This window comes from Solea senegalensis, linkage group LG10 (genome assembly GCF_019176455.1).
Source record: "Solea senegalensis isolate Sse05_10M linkage group LG10, IFAPA_SoseM_1, whole genome shotgun sequence".
Classification (NCBI taxonomy): Eukaryota; Metazoa; Chordata; class Actinopteri; order Pleuronectiformes; family Soleidae; genus Solea; species Solea senegalensis.
Window position 1 is genome coordinate 23,550,217 of NC_058030.1, and position 20,654 is coordinate 23,570,870.

Genomic DNA, 20,654 nt, shown 5'->3' on the forward strand with positions numbered 1-20,654 from the left:
TGTAGAATAAAAGATGTACAATGACTGTATCAGACTGATGTTGCTATCGGTATCACAAATGGAAAATGATGGTATTGAGCCTTTTCTAGATAATTGTAATAATAATTGCTAAATGCTTAGAGATTTATTTATTTCTCTTAAACAGTAGGAATGTACAGAACAACAACAACAACACAGAGCAACGTCTTGTATACTGTTTCTTTTCAACTGTGCAATTTCATTTCAGAAATTGAGAAACAAAGGCCATAATGACTGTGCTAGTCCTGATCCCAGTGATGACTGTTTTGGGCACAGCCCCCTCATGGACGACCATTTCGGCAAACTAAGCGAAGAGAGTGATTTATTGTACAAGCGCTGTGGTGTAAGTACTTCTTCTGTCGCCTGCTATTTTGTGTTGATTCCTGTCTTTATGTTGATGTTCACTACAGGCGCTAAACAAGAAAGAACACAGAGGTTGTGATAGCCCGGACCCTGAAGCCTCATATGTCCTCACTCCTCACACAGAAGAAAAGTATAAAAAAATTAATGAGGAGTTTGATAATATGATGAGAAATCATAAAATCGTAAGTACTGTAAATGCACTGTTTTTGCTTGGCTTTGTCAAAAAAGAAAGAGAGGATTTTCACTCTTTTTTGTTCATTTAACTTTTTCCTCTTTTTGTTACCCAACCCCAGAACCTCTGTCAACTTCTTTCAGATCTACTGTAGCTTAATATTAATGCCCAATGTGCTGGGTGTGCGTTTTTGTTTTTTTTCTTTTTTAAAGTTGCTGTCAGTGAAATACATGGATGTGATAAAAATACATGTTAAAGGTACAGTATGTAACATTTAGGATGGTTTATTAGCAAAAGTGTATGTTTGTATGAGTGTATAGACAATTTAAAATAAAAAAAGAAATAGCTTTTATTAGTATTAAGCATAAATCTTGCCATGTTTGTACGGAAGCCTGAAAATGACAAACTAGTGAATATTGAATTCAACGCTTGTTATGTAATTGGGCTGAAAAATGAATCCTTTTCACATGAAAATCTTAAATTGAAACAATATAATTAGCAAATTGCAAACACTGTCATTGAATCACTCTGTTTTTGAACGTTCCTTTAAGTTCTCGTCCTCGCCGTAGAACAAAGTGGTTTCAGTCATTCGTATTTGAACCTTCAACACTTTAAATAACCGACAGTGAAAAAAAACAAAGAGTAATTACGTCCTTTATGGTGTGTGCAGGCCACCGTAGTTCCCTGATGCTCTTGTCAAAGGTCAGGGTGAGCAGGGGAGTCTGTTGTCTCACCATTAGATTTCACTCATTTCTTTTAAAAAGCTGTTTATTATGACAATTCTCCGCGATCTGTGTGAATGTTTGCTCGGTGACATTTGACCGACAGGAAGTTAGCGAAACGTTAGCCCAAAGATGACATCACTGACAGCAGCTTTGGTTTTTGATTTGTTCTGCAACTGATAATTTGGCACACCCTGATAAGATCACATTTCATGAACAGGTGAAATGTTGGAAAGATTAACATTAAGCTTAGTAGCTTAATGCAGTTTTTTTTTTTTTTCAATACCAAAAGAATAAAATAGTTTTTCTATAGTTTCTCCAAAGCATAAAGCAATGGTGCAACATTTAGATTTATTGTATACTGTTTTAGCAGCACATTAGCATTTAGCATCTTCCCTCTCTGTCATCAAACACCACACATCTTTTGTGATCTTATCATGCGTGACAATATTAGAAACGTGCAAGAACCTAGTGCTTACACTAAGCAGTCATTTTCTCTGTGTTCCTGACCTGAAGAGCATCACTCTGCCATTAACCAACTAATGATAACACCTCCACCGGCTCACTGGATAATGCTATGACGAATCGTCCTCACTGCCACCTGTCATTCTCACTTACGCGTTGCACAGTCAGCACTTTGTAGAGAGTCGTGAGTCGACGGTTGTGATTCCACATCATCCCGTTTCTGTCCTATTGAGAATCCTAACACGGTGGAATGCTAGTGTGTAGTGCTGACTGCTGCAATGTCCAAGTGATCACATGAATGCATGTTTTTACTGTCTGTGTTTTTGTTGTTGCACTGACAATGTGCTAAATGTACATGAATGATGTCAATGATAATCAATGTTAAATACAGAGTTCATCCTTTGTTTCCTGTTCTGACCTCTTGGTGAAGTTATTTGATTATTAAAGATGGTTGTCAAGGGTAGCTCTCTGTTTTGGATGCCTTGACCACAACCACTGATCCTTCATCATCATCATCATCATCACCCCCCTTTTCTTTGTATGTAAATATCTGCTTGTGTGTTTGTTTTCTTCTCTTCCAGCCTGCAGCGTTGCCTCAGCAGAGCTTCTCCATGCATGTGGCTGTGCCTGTATCCAATCCTAATGCCATGTACCAGCCGGGAGGATCTCTGGGCAGCCAGTCTCTGGCAGTGGCCACGACCTCTCTGAGCGACAGTGGGATGCTGTCCCCTCCACAGGCTTCTCTGCTCAGGAATGTGGGCTCCAACGGAGGCCCCCAGAGGCCCACCAGTGCAGGAAATGCAGGTTAGTGAAGCAGGGATGAACCACGCCACTGTCGACAACAATTGGAAATTGGATGCTGTCTTAGATTATCATACCCATTAACACGCTGCCTCCACAGCCGCCAGGAGCAATGTGGGGTTCATTGTCTTGCTGAAGGGCACATCGGTGTGTAGACTAGCGGAGCCTGGGATCAAGCCCACAACCTTGGAGTTAAAAAAACCATTGTCTTTACCACTTTCTTTGGTCTTAAAGGCTGCTGAAGTACTGATACCGAGTTGTTTATCATTTTTAAGTACTGATTTAAGCAACTGGACTTGCGTGAGTAAAGCTGAAGACATTTCACGTCTCATCCAACACGATTCTTCAGTTCTAACTAAAATGACATTCAAGCCTTATCCACATCTTTTTTGATTTTGTTCATAAAATTATAAATAAAAATAAAATGTCTTCATCGACATGAAATACGACGATTCTAGTACATATGCCAAGCCTGTACGTGGTGGTGTAACCCTGCAAACATGGAACATGTCATTAATTGAGTATGTACACACTGCAAAGTACACAATCACAGAAACTAGAACGACTGAACTACGCCAGGGTGATTAAGGAAAGAAAATAAAAGTTAGAAAGTGAACAGACCAAAAATTCTCCAAATGCAAGAAGAAGAGAGGCGGGGCTTTGGCAGAAACCGCATTTCACTGCTCCTAGAATGTTTGCATGTGTATGGAGAGTTTCAGAGAGTCCTCATGTTAAATAAAGCAGGTCGTTCACCCCTGACCCAGTTTCAGTCTTCAAGGTCATTAGGATCTGAGAGGTGAAACATCTTTAACATTAAACATCAAAGAAAACTCAGTTAACAGCACTTTATTTCATTTTAAACCTGATTATATGTGTTGCAGCAGAATGTGACCATATTTATAGTTAACAACTGTATTTTTCTTTTATTTTAGATTATATTACATATTTATAATGTACATATTGTCACTGTCGTGTCAGAAACAAGTCAAGTGAGGAAAAACTCCATAAAAAAACCCTTTTAAAAGAAAACCTTTCACAAGTTCCGATTTTAAGCCTGTGTTCAGCTGTTTATGGGGAAAAAAGCTTAAAAAGGATTTTTGGTGATTGTCATTATTTTTTGGTTTGAAGCCTTGGATGTATGGCTGATTCACAGTATTAGTGTGACACATGTTTATTTTCACACCCTGAAATGTTCCTCATCACACTTTAGACTGTGTCACCATTGTGGAAAAATGATGTCAGTCTCTGAGAGTACTTGTATGACTGGTCTGACTCCTGTCAGTGCAGATGGTGTTTGTAAGATTTGGCTCCTCTGCACAAGATACATGCAACAAGGTGTGAAATGCCTCATTCAAATGTAAACACATATCAGAAATTGGTCGACACCTTCCTGTTCACAGGGAGTTTACTTAATGCTTGTTTTCTTTCACAATAATTCCCCTTGCTTGGTTATTTTATTTGCTAAAACTAATATTGGATAAACATGCTGCAGCAATCGTTCCTTTGGGTGAATCCCTTCAAATGATACTTGGTAAAAATGAGCTGCTTTAGATGCCTGATTTCAAAGAGAGTGAATAGTTGCTTCTTGGTTCGTCCTCGTTCTTTGAGCGCACAGTGCTGCGTTACTTCTTCACCATGAGACGGCTGGTGGCAGCACATTCCTTCTGTGCGCAGTGAAACAGATCTACATGACATTTTCATGTCCGGTCTGGCATCTCCATCACATGCTCTCTGCTCGCATGTAAGAAGGATGCAGATGGTTAATCATATCACGCTGTGCATCTCATTAGGTGGCATGCTGGATACCACGGACCTTTCAGTGCCAAGTGGTGCGGGCTCCAGCCCAGCGAGTAAGTCCTCCCGGAGAGATTCATAAGCTCTCTGTAGCTCTGCCCAATAGGCTTCCTACTTAGCACGCGAGCTGGACGGTGGCGTGTCCATCTGTGATTGGTTCAAGTGTGTGTCCACTGTCAGTGACTGATAGTCACTGCCTTTGCCCGACAGTGCTGATACTGCATGCAGACGGAATTCACATGTTTCTTCACTCAGTAGAAGCAATGAGTGTTACAAGCATGTTTAGACCAACTAAATCCATACATTTAAAACATGTACACATTCTAATGTGCTGAATCAGAATAATACACTCATATAATGTGTGACTATAGTCACATTGGCTGCATTTACACTGCAGGTCTTGATGCCTATTTTTGTCAGGAACAAGTGACAGTGGTGTTGTTTATTATAAAAATTGGAAATCCTTGCCTGAAAGTCTTAAAAGGCATGAAACTAGGACATGAGTCCACTGACTTGAGCCCTCGCCCTCCATTGCACAGGTTGAAAGAGAGTCATGTGATCGCAGATAATGCACAATTGCGGACAAGTTGCATTAACTGATGCACATATCGGGAAATGCACGTATCTGATTCATATCGGATTTATTTACACGTCCAAATGAGGCCAGAAACTGTTCTAACTGTTCTGACCGTCTCTGAATCCATGTGCTTTCTTCCTGCGTGCAACGTCATACGTCTGACTTACCTACGCTGACGGATCAGATATTCCTGTGTCAACGCAACATGTGCTTCCTTAAAAATGAGACACAGTACCCAGTCTATAACAGGGGTGTCAAACATATGGCCCGGGGGCCAGAACCGGCCCGCCAGAGGGTCCAATCCGGCCCACAGGATGAATTTGTTAAAATTTCACACTATGATTACAATCTAAATCTCTTCCAGATATCTGTGACTAAATGTTTGTGCCTTTTTAGATCCAGTGTGATGTGTAAATAGCACATTTAGGCACGATATTGTTGAAATTGCACTTATATTTCTCAAGAAATTTCATGTTCCTTCATTAAATGTAAAACAAAGGAGAAAAAAAGCAAGGAGTTCTTGTTGTTCATAGGTTATTATGCTATTATTTTACTATTTTATGTGGCCTCTGAACAAAAATGAGTTTGACACCCCTGGTCTATAATCACATGACTCTCTTTCAACCTGTGCAATGGAGGAGGAGAAGGGCTCGAGCGGTGCAAATGGCCGTCAGCCTAAGTCGTTTTGGTTAGTGAAGTAAGAGGTCAACTGGAAAATGCCTGAGGGGGCATATTGCCACCTAGTGTGGAGGAGTCAGACACACTATATGCTTGGTGTCGTCGAGCTACAACTGTAGCTTCACTCAACTGTGCATGGAAATGTGCTTGAAAGTGGTAAACAGGTGAGGTAACTGGCAGCTCGTCCATAAACACGCTGTTTCATTCAAACTCGCCTTCCCTCCTCCTGCTTCCTGCCCTCTGTTGACAGGTGCATCTGTCTCACCCACACCCCCACACCCCCAATACCCTGGCAGCCCTTATAAGGCTGGGGAGGGTCTGTAAGATGCCTGGACCGGCGTAACTCTGAAGGTATTCAGGCCATCACATCCCACTAAGTCCTCAGTACACAATGACCACACAGCCTGTCATGGCTGTAATGTGCCATGTGAGAGGCGGAGGCAGGTGCAGTTCGACTCCCTCCTTGTCACTTCACTCGCTGTGTGTTTCTATCAAAACGTGAAACCCGAGGAAATTGGCAGCTGAAAAACCACGGAAACACAGAGGTGCAGCGTCCTGAGTTGCTATTTTAGGTCCTTGCCTGAACGACTGTTCCTTTAAATAAGGCTGCAAATAACGATTTGATCGATCTGTTGAACATTGTTTTTGATTAATCAAGTACTTGTTTGGTCCACAAAATGTCAGATAATGTTAAAAAATGTTGGTCAGTTACTTATTTCAACAGAATGAATCTATCACTTTGTCATATTAAAAACACTCAAACTGATCAAATCAATTATCAAAATCATTGACCGTTAAGACAACTTGAGCCAAGGATGACCATTTTATATGTCCTTGATTCAGAAACAAATGTGTAGTTTTATAATAGAAAGAATTGTCAAGTTATACTTTGGACTTAACATTAACACTTTAGATCTGAGTTGCATTCACAGCTATGACTAAGTAGTATTTCTTTGTGCTTGTACTTATAGAAGTTGTTTTATAACATCTTTAATTGTACGTTTGTGTTGTACTTTGTCACATTTTAAATAACATCTGTTACCGAGTAAATTAAAAATGCTCGGAAAAACAAAACTGGACCTGCTGCCATCTGTTACTGCGGTGAATGATGGTCAGAAGAAAGTGGAAGGTCCTCGGAGCTTGTACTTCTTTGGGTCATTTAAAGAACACACCTGTGACCTTGACTCATTTTGATTTATAGAAACACAGTGTGCAGAATGAAAGGTTGTTTTGTTTTGTTATGTAGGCCAGTCTGCACTACATATGATACATTATACTGCACCTCCTTAATGTTGCATGATGTGTGTCGTCATGTTTGTGACTTTGCAAAGGTGTACAGTGTATTGCTTTGTCCTGTTTACTACGCAGCACAGATATTTAAAATAATGTTTAAATATGGTCGTCTGATCTCGATGTTGGAATAGCAGAGACAATGTGTTTGGAATTTGAATTACTACTTCATGTGTATGTTGAAAAATAGAAGAAGCTGGTGCACAGAAAAAGTGACTAAATACTGTACTATATCTGTGAGAAACAGCAACAAAAACATGGTGGAATTCAAGGTTCAGGGTATATTTTTTGGGATTGATCCACAACGGAAAGAGTGTAGCAGCGGTGGACACACTTCAGTCCCCTCTCGTGCTTGTGTACTGAGACAAGGACACTTCAACTGAACAGCGTAGTGTTCATACTATGACTATGCATTGATATTAAATATTAAAAAAGCCAGTAACTGTAAGACAGAGAACTTTCACTTTCTCTTGAATGGACATTTAGACCAAAATGACACTATTTTAGTACTCCTTTAAGAAATCATGGTACCAGTTCGAAGCACAGTCAGAATCCTCTGCCAGAAGATGTCAGCATTTGGCACAGTGTGAATGTTCTGAGTACATAGAACAGCAGAGACTCCGTGGAGCAGAAACCTCCCTGTGTCATGTGACATTGCTGTCACATGACCATTTCTGATATAGCTCTGGAGTGCTTTGAAGAGATTTGAGTGCAACTTTGATAATAGATAGATTGTGTTATATCTGAGCTGCACACGTCCCTTCATTAATATTGGACCATTACAAGCTCTGGAAACACAATTACAGAGCATGTTTTCGTGTTCACCTCATCACATCTGGCAATAGAATAAATGGAACTTCCCCGAGTTCATGTTGGTGCAAGTCTTATGCTGCATTATGTAACTCGCTTTTATTCTACCTCTGTTTGGTTGTCGTCAACAGAAACGATACTGTCAGACCTGAGTGAGGGAGCATTTGTGTGTATACAGCAGCAGTGCAGGGGTGGGCGGGGACAAGAAGTGGTTATACCACTGAACAGATTTAGAATTCACTTCTGAACGTTCACTGTGTGCAGGGAATGGGATCTTAACACTACACTACTGAGACTATAATAGACATTTGTTCACATTCAAATCAATGCAATACAGTTTTTAGCTTAACAAATTTCAAAAAGTTATTTCCATTCACTCTTGTTTGTAATGTCCTTGTGCCGATGTTACATTAAGAAAACAGTGGGAGACAATTAAACCCCTCGCTGCGCATGTGATCAGCTGTGTTTCTGCAGCAGAACTGTGCGCGGCGTCGTCCACCATGTGAAATCTCCTCCGATAATCTTCTCATTCATCAGGACATTTTCTCGTTCAGCCCGGGCCTGACACACGTGGGATGTTGGGCATAATCAGTCACTGTGTTCTTTCCCTGAACTTAAAATGAAAAGGGGATGTTTTAGCTGTAAACACAAGTCTTATGTAACGCCTCTTCCCAGACCTTGTTAATAATTCAGGACAATGAACAGAAACCAAACAGCTTTCCACATGCATGGTTTCCAGCCAGGGAGGATTTATTGTCCTATAACCAATCTGTTGGAGAAGTCTGGATGTAGAACGAGGGCAGACATAAGGAAAGCGGCGCTGAAACGTCCCGGCTGTGAAGCTGGCCGGCTCTTGTGGCTCTTTTATTGCCTCAGGAGCAGCTTTGTGAAACCAAGTATTTGTTCAGACCTGTGTTACCGTCTTGGCAATCATTCGAACGAGGTGTGGTGTTCAGCCATCGGCAGACATCTGAAGTGGTAACAAGAAGCATATTTGAAAGATATGCGAGTCAGGCGGGTTAATCCAAGAAATCTAAATTAGCCAATAAAGACCAAACTGAGTGTCTTTCTGTGTATCCCTTGTGACAAACTGGCAAAGTGTCAAGCCCATCATGCTGTATGAAGTCCAGTCTAGACACCAATTCAGTGTCGTTGTCACGCTTTTACAACATCAAATAACTATGAAAGGAGGTAAGCGACAGAAAGCGCTGCAGTTTTGTTGAAAAGTACAAAGAAAGAGTTATAAATCATGTGTAAAGGATCCACGCTGAGCTGCTGAGCATCCACATGAAAACAATTTACTTGGAAAATGCCTTGAAGATGAGGGAAACATGCCGGTTTCCAGCGCGTCTCTATACGGAAGCGTGCACAAGAGATAGTTTTCTCGTTATAAGGAAGTACCTTGTTATAATTAGATTCCCGATATAATCATTGATCTCATATTTTAATCTTAAAGTCGGCTTTATCGATTGATTGTTGTGGGTGGTTTACATTCAGAAAACATCGCCAGCTGCGTGTGAAACAAGAAATCATCTCATTATAACAACGAGAAGTTTTCCTGTGGCAGTTCTACGCTTCTGTACCTTTGCCTTTTAGTACTCGGCGAGCTTCAAATACATGTCATTTCATTTAAAGATGCATCCAGATGCATAATATTCCCTTACAAGCCTGATGTGTATTGTCATGTTGTGAAATGATCCACCATCAGTGACGGTTCACTGATGCTGTAGTCTCGTGTGGGAATAACAAAATGGCATCAAACAGATGTGGAAACCAGCTCACTAGTTTCTTAATATTCCATATCAGATCAAGCAGGAACATGATGTGTGTGTGTGTGTGTTTGTAATTACAAACTTCTTTATTCACTGGTTGCTACACTGCGTTATTCAAGGACATTTCCTCTGCTAATGCTGTGATAGTTTTGTGCGATCAAAGCGCGTGCTGATGGCGGTCGCTGTGTGCATATACTGTTGATTCAGCTGTGAGATACTATTGTAGGTGTAACATTTGTTTATTTGACCACGATTGTCGCTGTCCTTATCTGCAGCGTGAGCGTCCATTGTTCCATTATGTCCCCCGCACAAGAGCCCACTCTCTCTGTGCACACACACTTTGTGTTTCGCTGGGGTGAGTTGAACACAATGTGTTGAAGTGCTACTGATCTGTCCATGCGGCATCAGATAGCATTCATTAGCTTTTCCCGTTGTTGTTGAGTTGTTGTTTTTTTTGTTTTGAGTGTACAGTGCCAAAATGATAGGTTTTACAACATGATGCAAATTAAAGTGCAACTGTTGTCGGGTGAACAATTTGTTCTGTTTCTATTCAATTTCATTTGTGTGGAATGTGTGCAGTCACGCTGCAGACCTTGTTCTGATGAGTCACACCGAATATTTCTGTAGCGAGAATGAATGTGTGTATACTGCGAGAATCTAGTTTTTAGCACTACTTGATACGTAATAAGTTAAATTTAATCTGAATTTCCACACTAATATTGAACCGTCTTGATCTTTTTTGTCTGGTGATGTGTGAGTGTGATGGTGGGAACTTTTTCTGCACACACACACAAAAAAGGAAATGACCTATGACCATGCACAACAAGGTGTGAATGTTGAAAGAAGATTATAACACTTCCCTTTTGCTTGTGTGCAAAGTGTAAAAGGAAGAAAAAAAAACCCCCAAAAAAAACGTATTGTGTTGTTTTTTTTATTCTTTTTATTCATTTGTAACGACTTCAGCTATCTCTTTTAAGCAGTCACACTTCATTTGACAGTGAACTGCTCCTCATCTCCCAGGATACAAGGAAGTAACTTTGATGTAATCATTCACAATAAAAATAAAAGGCTCATCAATTCTGAAATGGACATTTTATTATTGTAAATGTGCAGGATAATTATCCGAGTCTATTAAAACTTTCCCAGAGGGTTGGAAACACTTAACGCCGTGTGCTGCAGCAAGCTGGAAAAACAACACGGTACGAGAGGGGTCGGCTTGATGACTGCTGGTGTGTTGTCAGTCACAGTCCGCGGTTTGATGATGTCTTTCTGTCGTTTTGTGCCTCTGCAGGGAACGGTTTCGTCAACCCCAGGGGCTCCCCGGGCCTCCACAGCACAGCCAGTGGCAACGGCCTGGGTAAAGTCATGCCCACCAAGTCTCCACCACCTCCAGGGAACATGGGGATGGGAAACCGCAAGCCTGACCTGAGGGTTGTTATCCCTCCGTCGAGCAAAGGGATGATGCCCCCACTGGTGAGTGCAGAACACACCGCTGCACACAAGCAGCAGCAGCAGCAGCAGCAGCAGCAGCTAAAGGTCCTTCCCTCTGCTGCAGGGCAAAGCACATCCTCCCATAGCTGAGTGCTTTACATGATGTTGCCTACACACATTTATGATGTTATCACATCAGTGTAGGATGTTGTTCTAGACCTCAGCGAGGACTATCTTATCTTTATCTGCCAAGTGGGACCTGAACTCTTTGTGTTCAGGCCTCGTCTGAGCAGCGCTCCACTCTTGCTGCTTTCTTCAAGAAACTGTTACGCAAGGCTTCATCCATACTTCTGCTACTTTCACGTGTTACTTCTCTAAATCTGAAAACAAAAGTAGGGTTTTCAGATACAAACGATAGCTTAGTAGTTTACACACTAATGAACACGATAATTCGGGTACACAGTAGTCAAGCCAATGATACTGGTGAACTTTTCAGGACATTAGAGATGAAAGCGACAGTGCTTTAGTCTCCATAGCTTGATTGATGAACGAGATGACGCTCTAGATCAGAGGTCTCAAACGCACGGCCCGGGGGCCACATGTGGCCCGCCAGCCGTTGTCCTGCGGCCCTACACTTATTTTGAAGTGATTAAATTCAACATAGTGTTTTAATTACAATTGTCTACATGTATATTTGGATTTAATGTTGCAATTCTGTTTGTTGTTATTTACGGATTCATTTTGCGTCATACAAACACTTTTACTTTGAAATGGTGTGCGATGTCACCCTGAATATTTGTAATTGCAACATCATGATGGATTATCAAGATATCATTTTCATTTCTAATCACTAAACCGTACATTTTTCCCAAATTGTTGGACTTTTTTCACTTGACCAGACTAGAAGTTCACTGGCCCCCAGGTCATTTTGAGTTTGAGACCCCTGCTCTAGATATCAATGACAAGCAAAATATTTGCACTTACTCGACCAACAGTAACAGGACCAGGTCGCCCTCCGCCGAGAATTCCTACACTAGTGGAGGAGCAAGGAGGGTGTCAGGATCGTGTATGCAGCAAAATAGAGTGCTGTAGTCCTTTTTGTGGCACAGACCCGAAACCTGATGTTCCATAGTGGCCATGACGATGCAGACCTGCTCAGGCTTTGACAGAGGTGACATTCACCTTGTTATAAGTTGATGAATCATCAAAAATAATCCTGGAGACACCCTTTGGAGTGTCCTACATTGTGTGCGACATTGACATCGCCATTAAAAATGTATCCAAAAGTTACTTCAAGCAAAAAAACATCATGACCTGAAAAGAATAAGCCTATTTAATAAGTTTTATACAATATTATTAAATGGATGTTAATAGATAACAGACTGAAAGGATATATGATTGAACACTGAGGTGTGTCTCTTCTTGCATTTATATTTTTGCTTAATTTGAATAGTTTATAAGACTATGTTAATCGGAAAGCTTCAAAATGACATCATGTAAAGGAGGTGTAGGGCTCAATAAGTTTTTTTATTTTAAATACACTTTTATTGTACTAATGTCAGAGTTTTACTTTAGTTTATGTTTTTTTTTGTTATTTTATCCAAATTTTAGAAAATGAAGACGTGCATTCAATCTGGAGGCCGAGTGTCTAAACTCAAACTTCCGTTTTTCACATTGAAATGAGAGTTTTTCTGTAATTATAAAAATGAAGCTGCAGAGCTTTCTGACCACAGTGAACTCCTGAGGCTAAACTAGATTCTCCTGCTCGTATTTCAACATTTAGAAAACACCGTACTGGTTCCAACTTTGTACTGGTGTTGTCAGCAAAAGGAGCCGCGCCAGGAAAATGAATGTGTGTGGGGAAATAAACCTCAGGTTACTGTGGATGCGCCTCTTTTTCCGAGCCTCCTCTCACCTGGATCAGGGTTTAAATAACTGTCTCTGGTGTGTGAAATATTGCAGTTGTGTTGCAAGACTTCTGAAGCAGGTTGGACAGGGGTGGGAGGTTGGTTCTGTTCTGTCTGAGAGAAGGGAGCGCCCGGGTGCCGGCTGTGGCAGCGTCTACAGACGGACAGCCCGTCATTAGGCCATAATGGTTTTAAATTAATCACATCTCAGTGTGACAGAGTGCAGATGAAGACTTAATCATGGGCCCAGGGTGTGAGCCAGATAATATCTTGTCGCCCTTGTCGTGTCATCCTGCTGCTATTGATTGAGTGTGGGTATTAAGACAGTCCTGGTCTGGTCACAGTATGTCCCACAGCACTGGAAAAAAAAAAGAGGAAGATTCTGATTTGTCTCTCAGCACAGGGAGGATGTGAAATGCTTAATACTGAGCAGGACTTGACAGTGGGCGTGCCCCATCCTCGGCGCTGGAGGCGATTATCGCAAATTACTGTAGCAGAGCAGTGTCGGTCACAGCTGACGTCGGAGCGAGAGCTGCTGAAATAACGGCAGTGATGTTGGGTGAACTGTGTCCAACCAAACCCACCATCTGCAGGGAGAGGAGTCAGTTTAAAAGATTGAACTTGAAAATAGTGTTGTTCCGATTCCGATACCGGTATCGGAAATGCCTCCGATACTGACGAAAATGTGGGCATCAGTATCGGCGAGTACTGGAGTCCATGGACCGATCCGATACCACGTCATTTATTAGAGCCCTGACACGGTTCTTCGCCGCTCTTGCTGTTTTAGAGGTGTGAAGAAGAACTTATCACCCGACACCTGTAGACAAGGAGCTAACGTTAGCTCATCATGTCGGCGGTTTGGCAGTATTTACCAGTCAGCGCTGTTAGCGTTGTTAGCTGCGCTAGCTCTACGCTAATTAAAAGCGTTAGTGTATGTATGCCTCTGTTTTTAAAGTTTAGCGTTACTTCAGAGACTCATTTTAACAATCTGGAGTCATGTAAAAACGATGTCACACGCGTCGTTTCCCGTTCAGTCGTCATGGAAACATGAAGCTCTGCCAGTGCTGCGGTGTTTGGACCAGAGTCAAAACAAGCGTACAAGCTGAAAAACGAAAATAACATTTTTTTACACAATATTTTTTTATAACACACTGGTATCGTTATCGGTACTCTGTATCGGCCGATATCCACAGCACAAATATCGGAATCGGTATCGGGAGGGAAGAAATGCTATCGGAACATCTCTACTTGAAAATGTGATTTCATTGTAGTGTAAGCGAAGTTCAGACACTGAAAATTTTAATTCCAATAGGAATTAAGCCACATATACCTTATAATGATGGTGGGTCAGTGGTAGAGTGAGCCATTTTTCAACTGGAAGGCTGTGAGTTTGATTCCCGGCTCATGTCCGTTCCACATCGACACACTCGCTATAAACAGGAACAAAACTGGTTTAAAACAAAACGAAAAAAAAGATTAAAAATGTTCCAAACTGTAGAGGGTTACACACAACGCTCCCTCACTGTAATTCAGGGGTCTCAAATTCAAATGACCTGGAGGTCGTGAGTGTCCTGCGAGGTCAGGACGGTGCCGAGCACTTGACTGCACTCTCGGGTCCTAACTTCAATGTCAGTTGTCCAGGATTTGACTGAATTTTCTCACTGTAGCTTCAAAATATAAAGATTTGCAGGTTAATTAGGTGATTTGGCAATACTAGTTCATCTAATAGGTGTATGTGTGTTAGTATATAGCTCATATTCTTATTTACACAACAATAGATCAAATTTCTTGTGAAATCTAAATAGCTGGCTGCGATTTACGAGTCGCTCCGCTTCTTCTTTGTAACTCTGCCTTTCTTCTCTCCCTCTGTCGGGAGCAGTCAGAGGAGGAGGAAATGGATTTGGTGAGTTTTGGCAAATGCCTGGGCACATGGCTGTGATGTGGACATGCGTCCAGTAATTGCTAAAGGCCGCGCTCACGCTGGAGTTTGTCGCTCAGAGCTAGCAGCAATAACGAAGCTTGAAAAAACAACGACGACGATGTTCTGTCGCTGCATGTTTTGGGTTTGGCTGTGAAAATTGCCTCGGCCTGTGAAATGACTCCCCCATGATCCCAACACGTCACTTTAAGTCGTAAACACACTCTCGGAGTGTGTGTCTATTTGTTTTAGTGCATGTGTGTGTGTGTGTTAGTGAGAGAGACAGCAAGCTAAGCACAATCTTATGTTGTAGTGACAGTCTGAAAAGATGGAGAAATTAAATTGTGTTGAGCAAAATATAAATCATTGGCAGTGTTTGTTTTTGTTTTTTTTTCTTTCAAGATAGAGAAGGTGACGTCATGTCAAATGATATCACTGTGTGAGATGCTTGGGTTTGGTAAATTCAACTGGCTGCAGAGTGTTGGAACCACGCGTGGCCATGAATCAGTTGATGATGCAATGCTGCTTCAACGGTAACCGCTGGAAGCTGACATTATACTCAGAGGGTCTGTTGCGGTAGAGTTCTCCACTTTTGATAAGCGTGCACCTGCAGCATGACCACACACGGGGCTCCACGCCGGGCCCCCCACCGGGCCCCACACGGGGCTCCACACCGGGCTCTGTGCGTGTGTTTTTGTGGGCTGCATGCCACTCACTCTGCACTGGAAACAACTGGGGCTCCTCCGAACGTCACACTGGGAATTGAAATGTGTCATTTATACGATGGCTTTGCACCCGTTCAGCTGAGAGGAGTTTTTTTATTTGATTATGACACTGATGTGTTTGTGCTACTCATGCTCCGCTGCTGTAAACTCAACTTCCTCTCATCACTGACAATGTAAGCCCATTCTAATCAACATGATGAGTAATTGCTGCATGTCACTTCTTGTGATTTTTGCACAAACTACTTCCCTCCTTATATTGACGGGATGACTGAATACTTTGTTCAACAAAGCTGTTTTAAAGCCTGTGGTTTGATTATTAATCGATTCAGGGCTGCAACTAACGGTTGTTGAGCAGTGTTTCGCATGAACGTGATGTTCTCAAATGTCTCGTTTTGACCACAAACCAAATTGATTCAGATTTATTCACATTTAAGAAGCTGAAAAATCAGAGAATTTCATTTAGTTATTAAAAAAACACTCAAACCAATGAATTGATTATCAAAATAGTTGATAATTCATTTAGTAAACGATTTAACTTGTTCGTCTGGGAAGTTTACAGTAGTTGGTGTGATACTGGATAATCAAAAAGAAAAACCACAGATGATACCGCCAATGTCATATGATGAATCCATGACTAATTTAAAGATAAAGTACAAACATAATGACGAGCGTCATTTTGTAAAACAACTGTATTGGACTGGTATTGATATCGGTTTTGTGTCAAACATGAAGAAATGGTGCCCAGCCATCCCTCATGGATTCACTCCCTTTACTTTTAATGTGTTGTTCAGTCTGAACATAGTTCTGTTGTAACTGGATGATAATATTGGAAACCAGAGCATCATTTACTCATAGTTTTTCAATCTGTCAGTCAATATTGAATCAGATTAGAAGATTAGAACAGCGACTCTCAAATATGGATACTTGGTACCAGGACCAGGACATCCATTAAAAGTTTCCACATTCATCCATCAAAAATGAGGTATATTATTTATATATATATATATATATATATATACATATACATAGACCTATTTTTTACTCTTTTTTTTTTACAAAGTACAAATATGAAACGATAGAAAAGCACAAGCAAAAGCAAGTGCATGTATTTCATTTTTGTAATCTGTACAGTTTTTATTTTTTTAACTAAGTATAGCAAAATGACAAATTATTACACATGAACAAAAAAATAATAATAATCTCAAAATAATCCCTTCGCTTCAATTGAATTTGAATGTATATTAAAATACAGTGAAATACATGAAGAGACCAGTGGAATAATGGCGACTGCAATAAAGCTACAACACCACCTTGTGGTAGCAGGTGTTATTACACTAACGTTCCTTATTTCTACAACTTTTTTTTTTTAGAAATTTGATGTCTTATTTTTGAGATTATGCCTAAATTGTTTTATAATAAGAGCTTTTTTCTTGTTTTTTTTTTTCTGCAGAACACCCAGAGGATAAGCAGCTCCCAGTCCACCCAGCCGCTGGCCACACCAGTCGTGTCTGTTACCACCCCCAGTTTACCCCCGCAGGGCCTGGTCTACTCAGGCATGCCCTCCTCCTACAACCCTGCTGGTGAGTGTAGCCTTGCTCTCCCCTCACACTGAAAACAAGCACCTCAGCTGTGACGGTGTGTGTATAACACGCCGGCTCTTGCTCTGTTTCTCAGCGGCACGCGGTGTCGGAGCTGCAAATGTGAGCGAGTTCTCACTGTGTGTGTGTGTGTGTGTGTGTGTGTGGCTGCTTGTGTGTTTTTTTTGTTTTTTTTACAGACTACTCCCTGAGCAGTGCAGAGATCTCTTCCCTACAGGGCTTCAGCTCTCCTGGGCTCTCATTGGGCTCCATGTCGGCATGGCAACAGCATCAACTGAGCCAGGCAGCTCTTAATTCTTTGGTGTGAGTAACACACTCCCAAACAAAAGCACACTCTCCAGACGCCCTCACATAAAAGCACCAGCCACTGTGCTCTGTGATCTTATGTTGAATCACACAACTGCATACTGTATTTCTGGTAGAGATTGGACACTGTGATATTGACATATAATAATATATAATAGAACAATATTATTGCACATTTTAATCAAAAATGACTGACATTAGTGACCATTTCTGGCACTAAAAGGTGGAGCCTGCATCCTTCCACTCCAAATGATATTGTTTAACTGTAGTGAATGTGACTTCAATATTATGTCCATTGCATTCAAACCCTTGTCAGCTTCACATGACTCTCGGTGTTTAGATCAGGATCATTGTGTTAGTGGAGCAGGTTGAAGTACGACTGGAGACACAAAAAGCTGTTTGACAGGATAAATACCTTCTGTCCTGCTCTTCTGCTGCATACACAAAAAAACGCTCCCTCAGTCAGGTCTCATGTGGCTTCACTGAGCCTGTTTTACAAATCAATATTTCTGTAAATCTGGATATTTTTAGGCAGTATTCTGACTTTTATTACATTTCATTTCTGATAATACCTGGTTAATTTTGTTGGCTTTTTAATGTTTAGAAACAATTTAGAAACAATTCTGCTATAACACAAATACTGAGGCGTAAAATTAAAATTCCATTTTTTTAATCAAAATATAAAATGTAATTTGTAATATTTGTGTAATTTTTTTTTCAATATAATAAATATGATCATTATCAATGCAACAGCCTTTAAAGTCATCACAGATGCCTTATCACGATGTGGCGATATCCAAAATCCATTTCTTGTGTCATGTCACGATTTGATGATATATATATACATTTCTATTTATATTTAAATGTGTTAGTAATTCCCATGTGTAATTATTGCAGCAGTTAAAATCAGTTTCTATTAAAAATAAATAACTAATCAATCGCACAATTGTCTGTAATTAATCGCGATTAATTGTGAAAATAAACCTGAAGTTGACAACAGACATTTATTTATATAAAATCATGGAATTAATGTTAAATCAACATAAAAATGCTGTTTAATTTCTAAGACTTTCTTTAAACTTTAAACACAGTTTCTCTCCTGTGAAGAACACATTTTAAACATGTTTACAGAGAAACAGAGAAACACAACTGACACAGATGGAAGTGGTGGGTGATCGATTAAAGATCAGACATGATGCTCGGTTCAGAGCTGTGAAAGAGAGAGAGAGAGAGACACACACACACACACACACACAGGACTACAGCACTACATAAAACCTTTTCTAAATAACAAAGAGAAAGACTGTTTCCATGTGGACAGGGCCTCACGTGACAGAAGTTGGAAGTGGCCATGTAGTCCTGACTAACTGTCTTGTCCCGTCTTGTCTCTTCAGCGGTGGAGGTCACCTAACTCAGGGCTCCAGCCTGTCCATCAACACCAGCCAGAGCAAAAGCATCAAATCGGAACCCATTTCACCACCGCGGGAGCGCATCACCGCGTCCAGCTACCCCCAGCAGCAGCAGCAGCAGCAGCAGCAGCAGCCGCAGCAAGGGTCCAGCCGACAGGAAGTCCTGGGGCGCTCCCCCGCTGACAGCCTCAGCTCCTCCTGTAGCTCTTACGATGGAAGCGATCGTGAAGACCACCGGCCAGATTTCCACTCCCCGCTGGGGCTGGGCAGACCCCCTGCCAACTCTGAGGACAGGGAGAGCCCCACGGTCAAGCGTCTGCGCATGGACACATGGGTGACATAAAGTGTCCCGCTCAAGCCTCCAGTCACCAGCCGGTCAGAGAAAGGGAGGGGTTAGACATGGAGATGACAGAAAGAACAAGGGTCCTTAGAGCTATTATTGTTATTATTATTATTATTATTATTGTTGTTATTATGATGACGATACTATTATCCGACTCCATTTCAATTTTTATACGACTGAGATGTAATCTAAAGTCAATTGTCAAACTGATACAGTAACATTTAAAAAGACATCTCAGTTGGTGGCTGGACTGAATTATCGCGTGCCCAAGCAGGTGGTTTCAGGTACTTGGTGCAATCCAGACTTCTGCAGGAGAAAGAAAACTGTTGAACAATAGGAGGTAGATTATTGTAGTCACTGGTCTCGTCAGACACCTACATGTAGATGCTGTTTTTTTTTGCTGTTGTGCTCGCATGTTGCAAACAATCAGAGAAAGTCGTGTTGAGGACCCTCACGTACAACGTTAACTGCAAGAACTATCACTTTAAGACTATGCCGTTACCACCACACTAGACCTTTGTCTCCACCGGCCTCCTCTAATTTATTGACCGAGTCGATCAGGAGATAACGACAGCATGGAGACTATCCATACGAGCCTATACAGGAACACAAGAAACAACAGTTGAGGACACTTACGTGAATAAATGTAAAACGTACCGTTGGGGAGGTGAAAACAAAAATAGCATAGCAACAGAATTTATTGCAATAATGACATACGATTCATTTTATAATTTTAAAAGAGTAGGATATGCAGTCTAAATGTGCAATTAAGGTATAAAGCAAACATGTCCAGTTGAACTGGTGAGAAAAAGCCACATCTTCACATTTGTACATCAGTAATATAAGCCAAAGCTGTTCTTTTGTGTTCTTTTGTACAGTTGCTATGGTTTCCCAACAGTACACACATAAACACATCATATCCTTTGCCATCGTTTAATTTTTCATTGTGCTTCATTACAAACAGTGTAAAGTCGTGTAAACCACATCATGAATCACTCTCTAAAGCCATGAACGTTTGCTGTTCTGTTTGTACAATTGACAATTTGAGCCAAACGGTTTTTGTTCTGTTTTGTTGTGTAAATAGCGACTTTAATATATATCACCGGGGTGTGAATACATACTGAATGTACTGTATGAGCACCATTTTCAAGAAAAGTATATTTTTGTGGATTACAGCCAAGTTTACAAGAGTAGACCCTTAAAAAAAAAAAGAAAAGTTGATCATTCACTGGTCAATATTTACTATCGTGTTCCTTTTACTGTAATCTCCTAAATTTAATTAGCAATATAACCTCCTGAGCATCGTTTTCTCTCTGTACAAGTGGTCACTGTTTGTCCTGAACACATTGTAATAACAATGCTGTGAGGTTGAAGTTCTACTATTTTCATATTTATGAAGGATGATCACAAGGCTGAAGGGGAAAGTTGTGTTTTTTTCTTCCCTCCCGTTGTGTTAGCTTGTCTTAGTTGTACACCAGCAGCTGCAGAACACACTGCCAACATTCAAACCTTGCCCCACATGGAACAATCATCTATTGTCGTAGCATGTAGCTCG

The 20,654-nt window shown here is 41.0% G+C and overlaps 1 protein-coding gene across 5 annotated transcripts in view; it reads left to right on the forward strand.

Moving 5' to 3' along the window:
- Positions 1-20,033, forward strand: part of mef2aa (myocyte enhancer factor 2aa) — a 74,235-nt gene extending 54,202 nt beyond the window's left edge. For 2 of the 5 annotated variants that reach the window (XM_044035610.1, XM_044035608.1), the window contains exons 4-10: positions 227-361; positions 2,322-2,544; positions 10,754-10,935; positions 14,680-14,703; positions 16,894-17,023; positions 17,221-17,344; positions 18,742-20,033. In XM_044035610.1, coding sequence (XP_043891545.1) covers positions 227-361; positions 2,322-2,544; positions 10,754-10,935; positions 14,680-14,703; positions 16,894-17,023; positions 17,221-17,344; positions 18,742-19,099 — 1,176 coding nt within the window. In that variant the 3' untranslated portion in view covers positions 19,100-20,033. Of the gene's footprint in view, positions 1-226; positions 362-428; positions 564-2,321; positions 2,545-10,753; positions 10,936-14,679; positions 14,704-16,893; positions 17,024-17,220; positions 17,345-18,741 lie in introns of all 5 variants that reach the window. The other 3 variants (XM_044035609.1, XM_044035611.1, XM_044035612.1) reach the window with 3 other exon arrangements.
- The last annotated feature ends 621 nt before the right edge of the window (positions 20,034-20,654 follow it).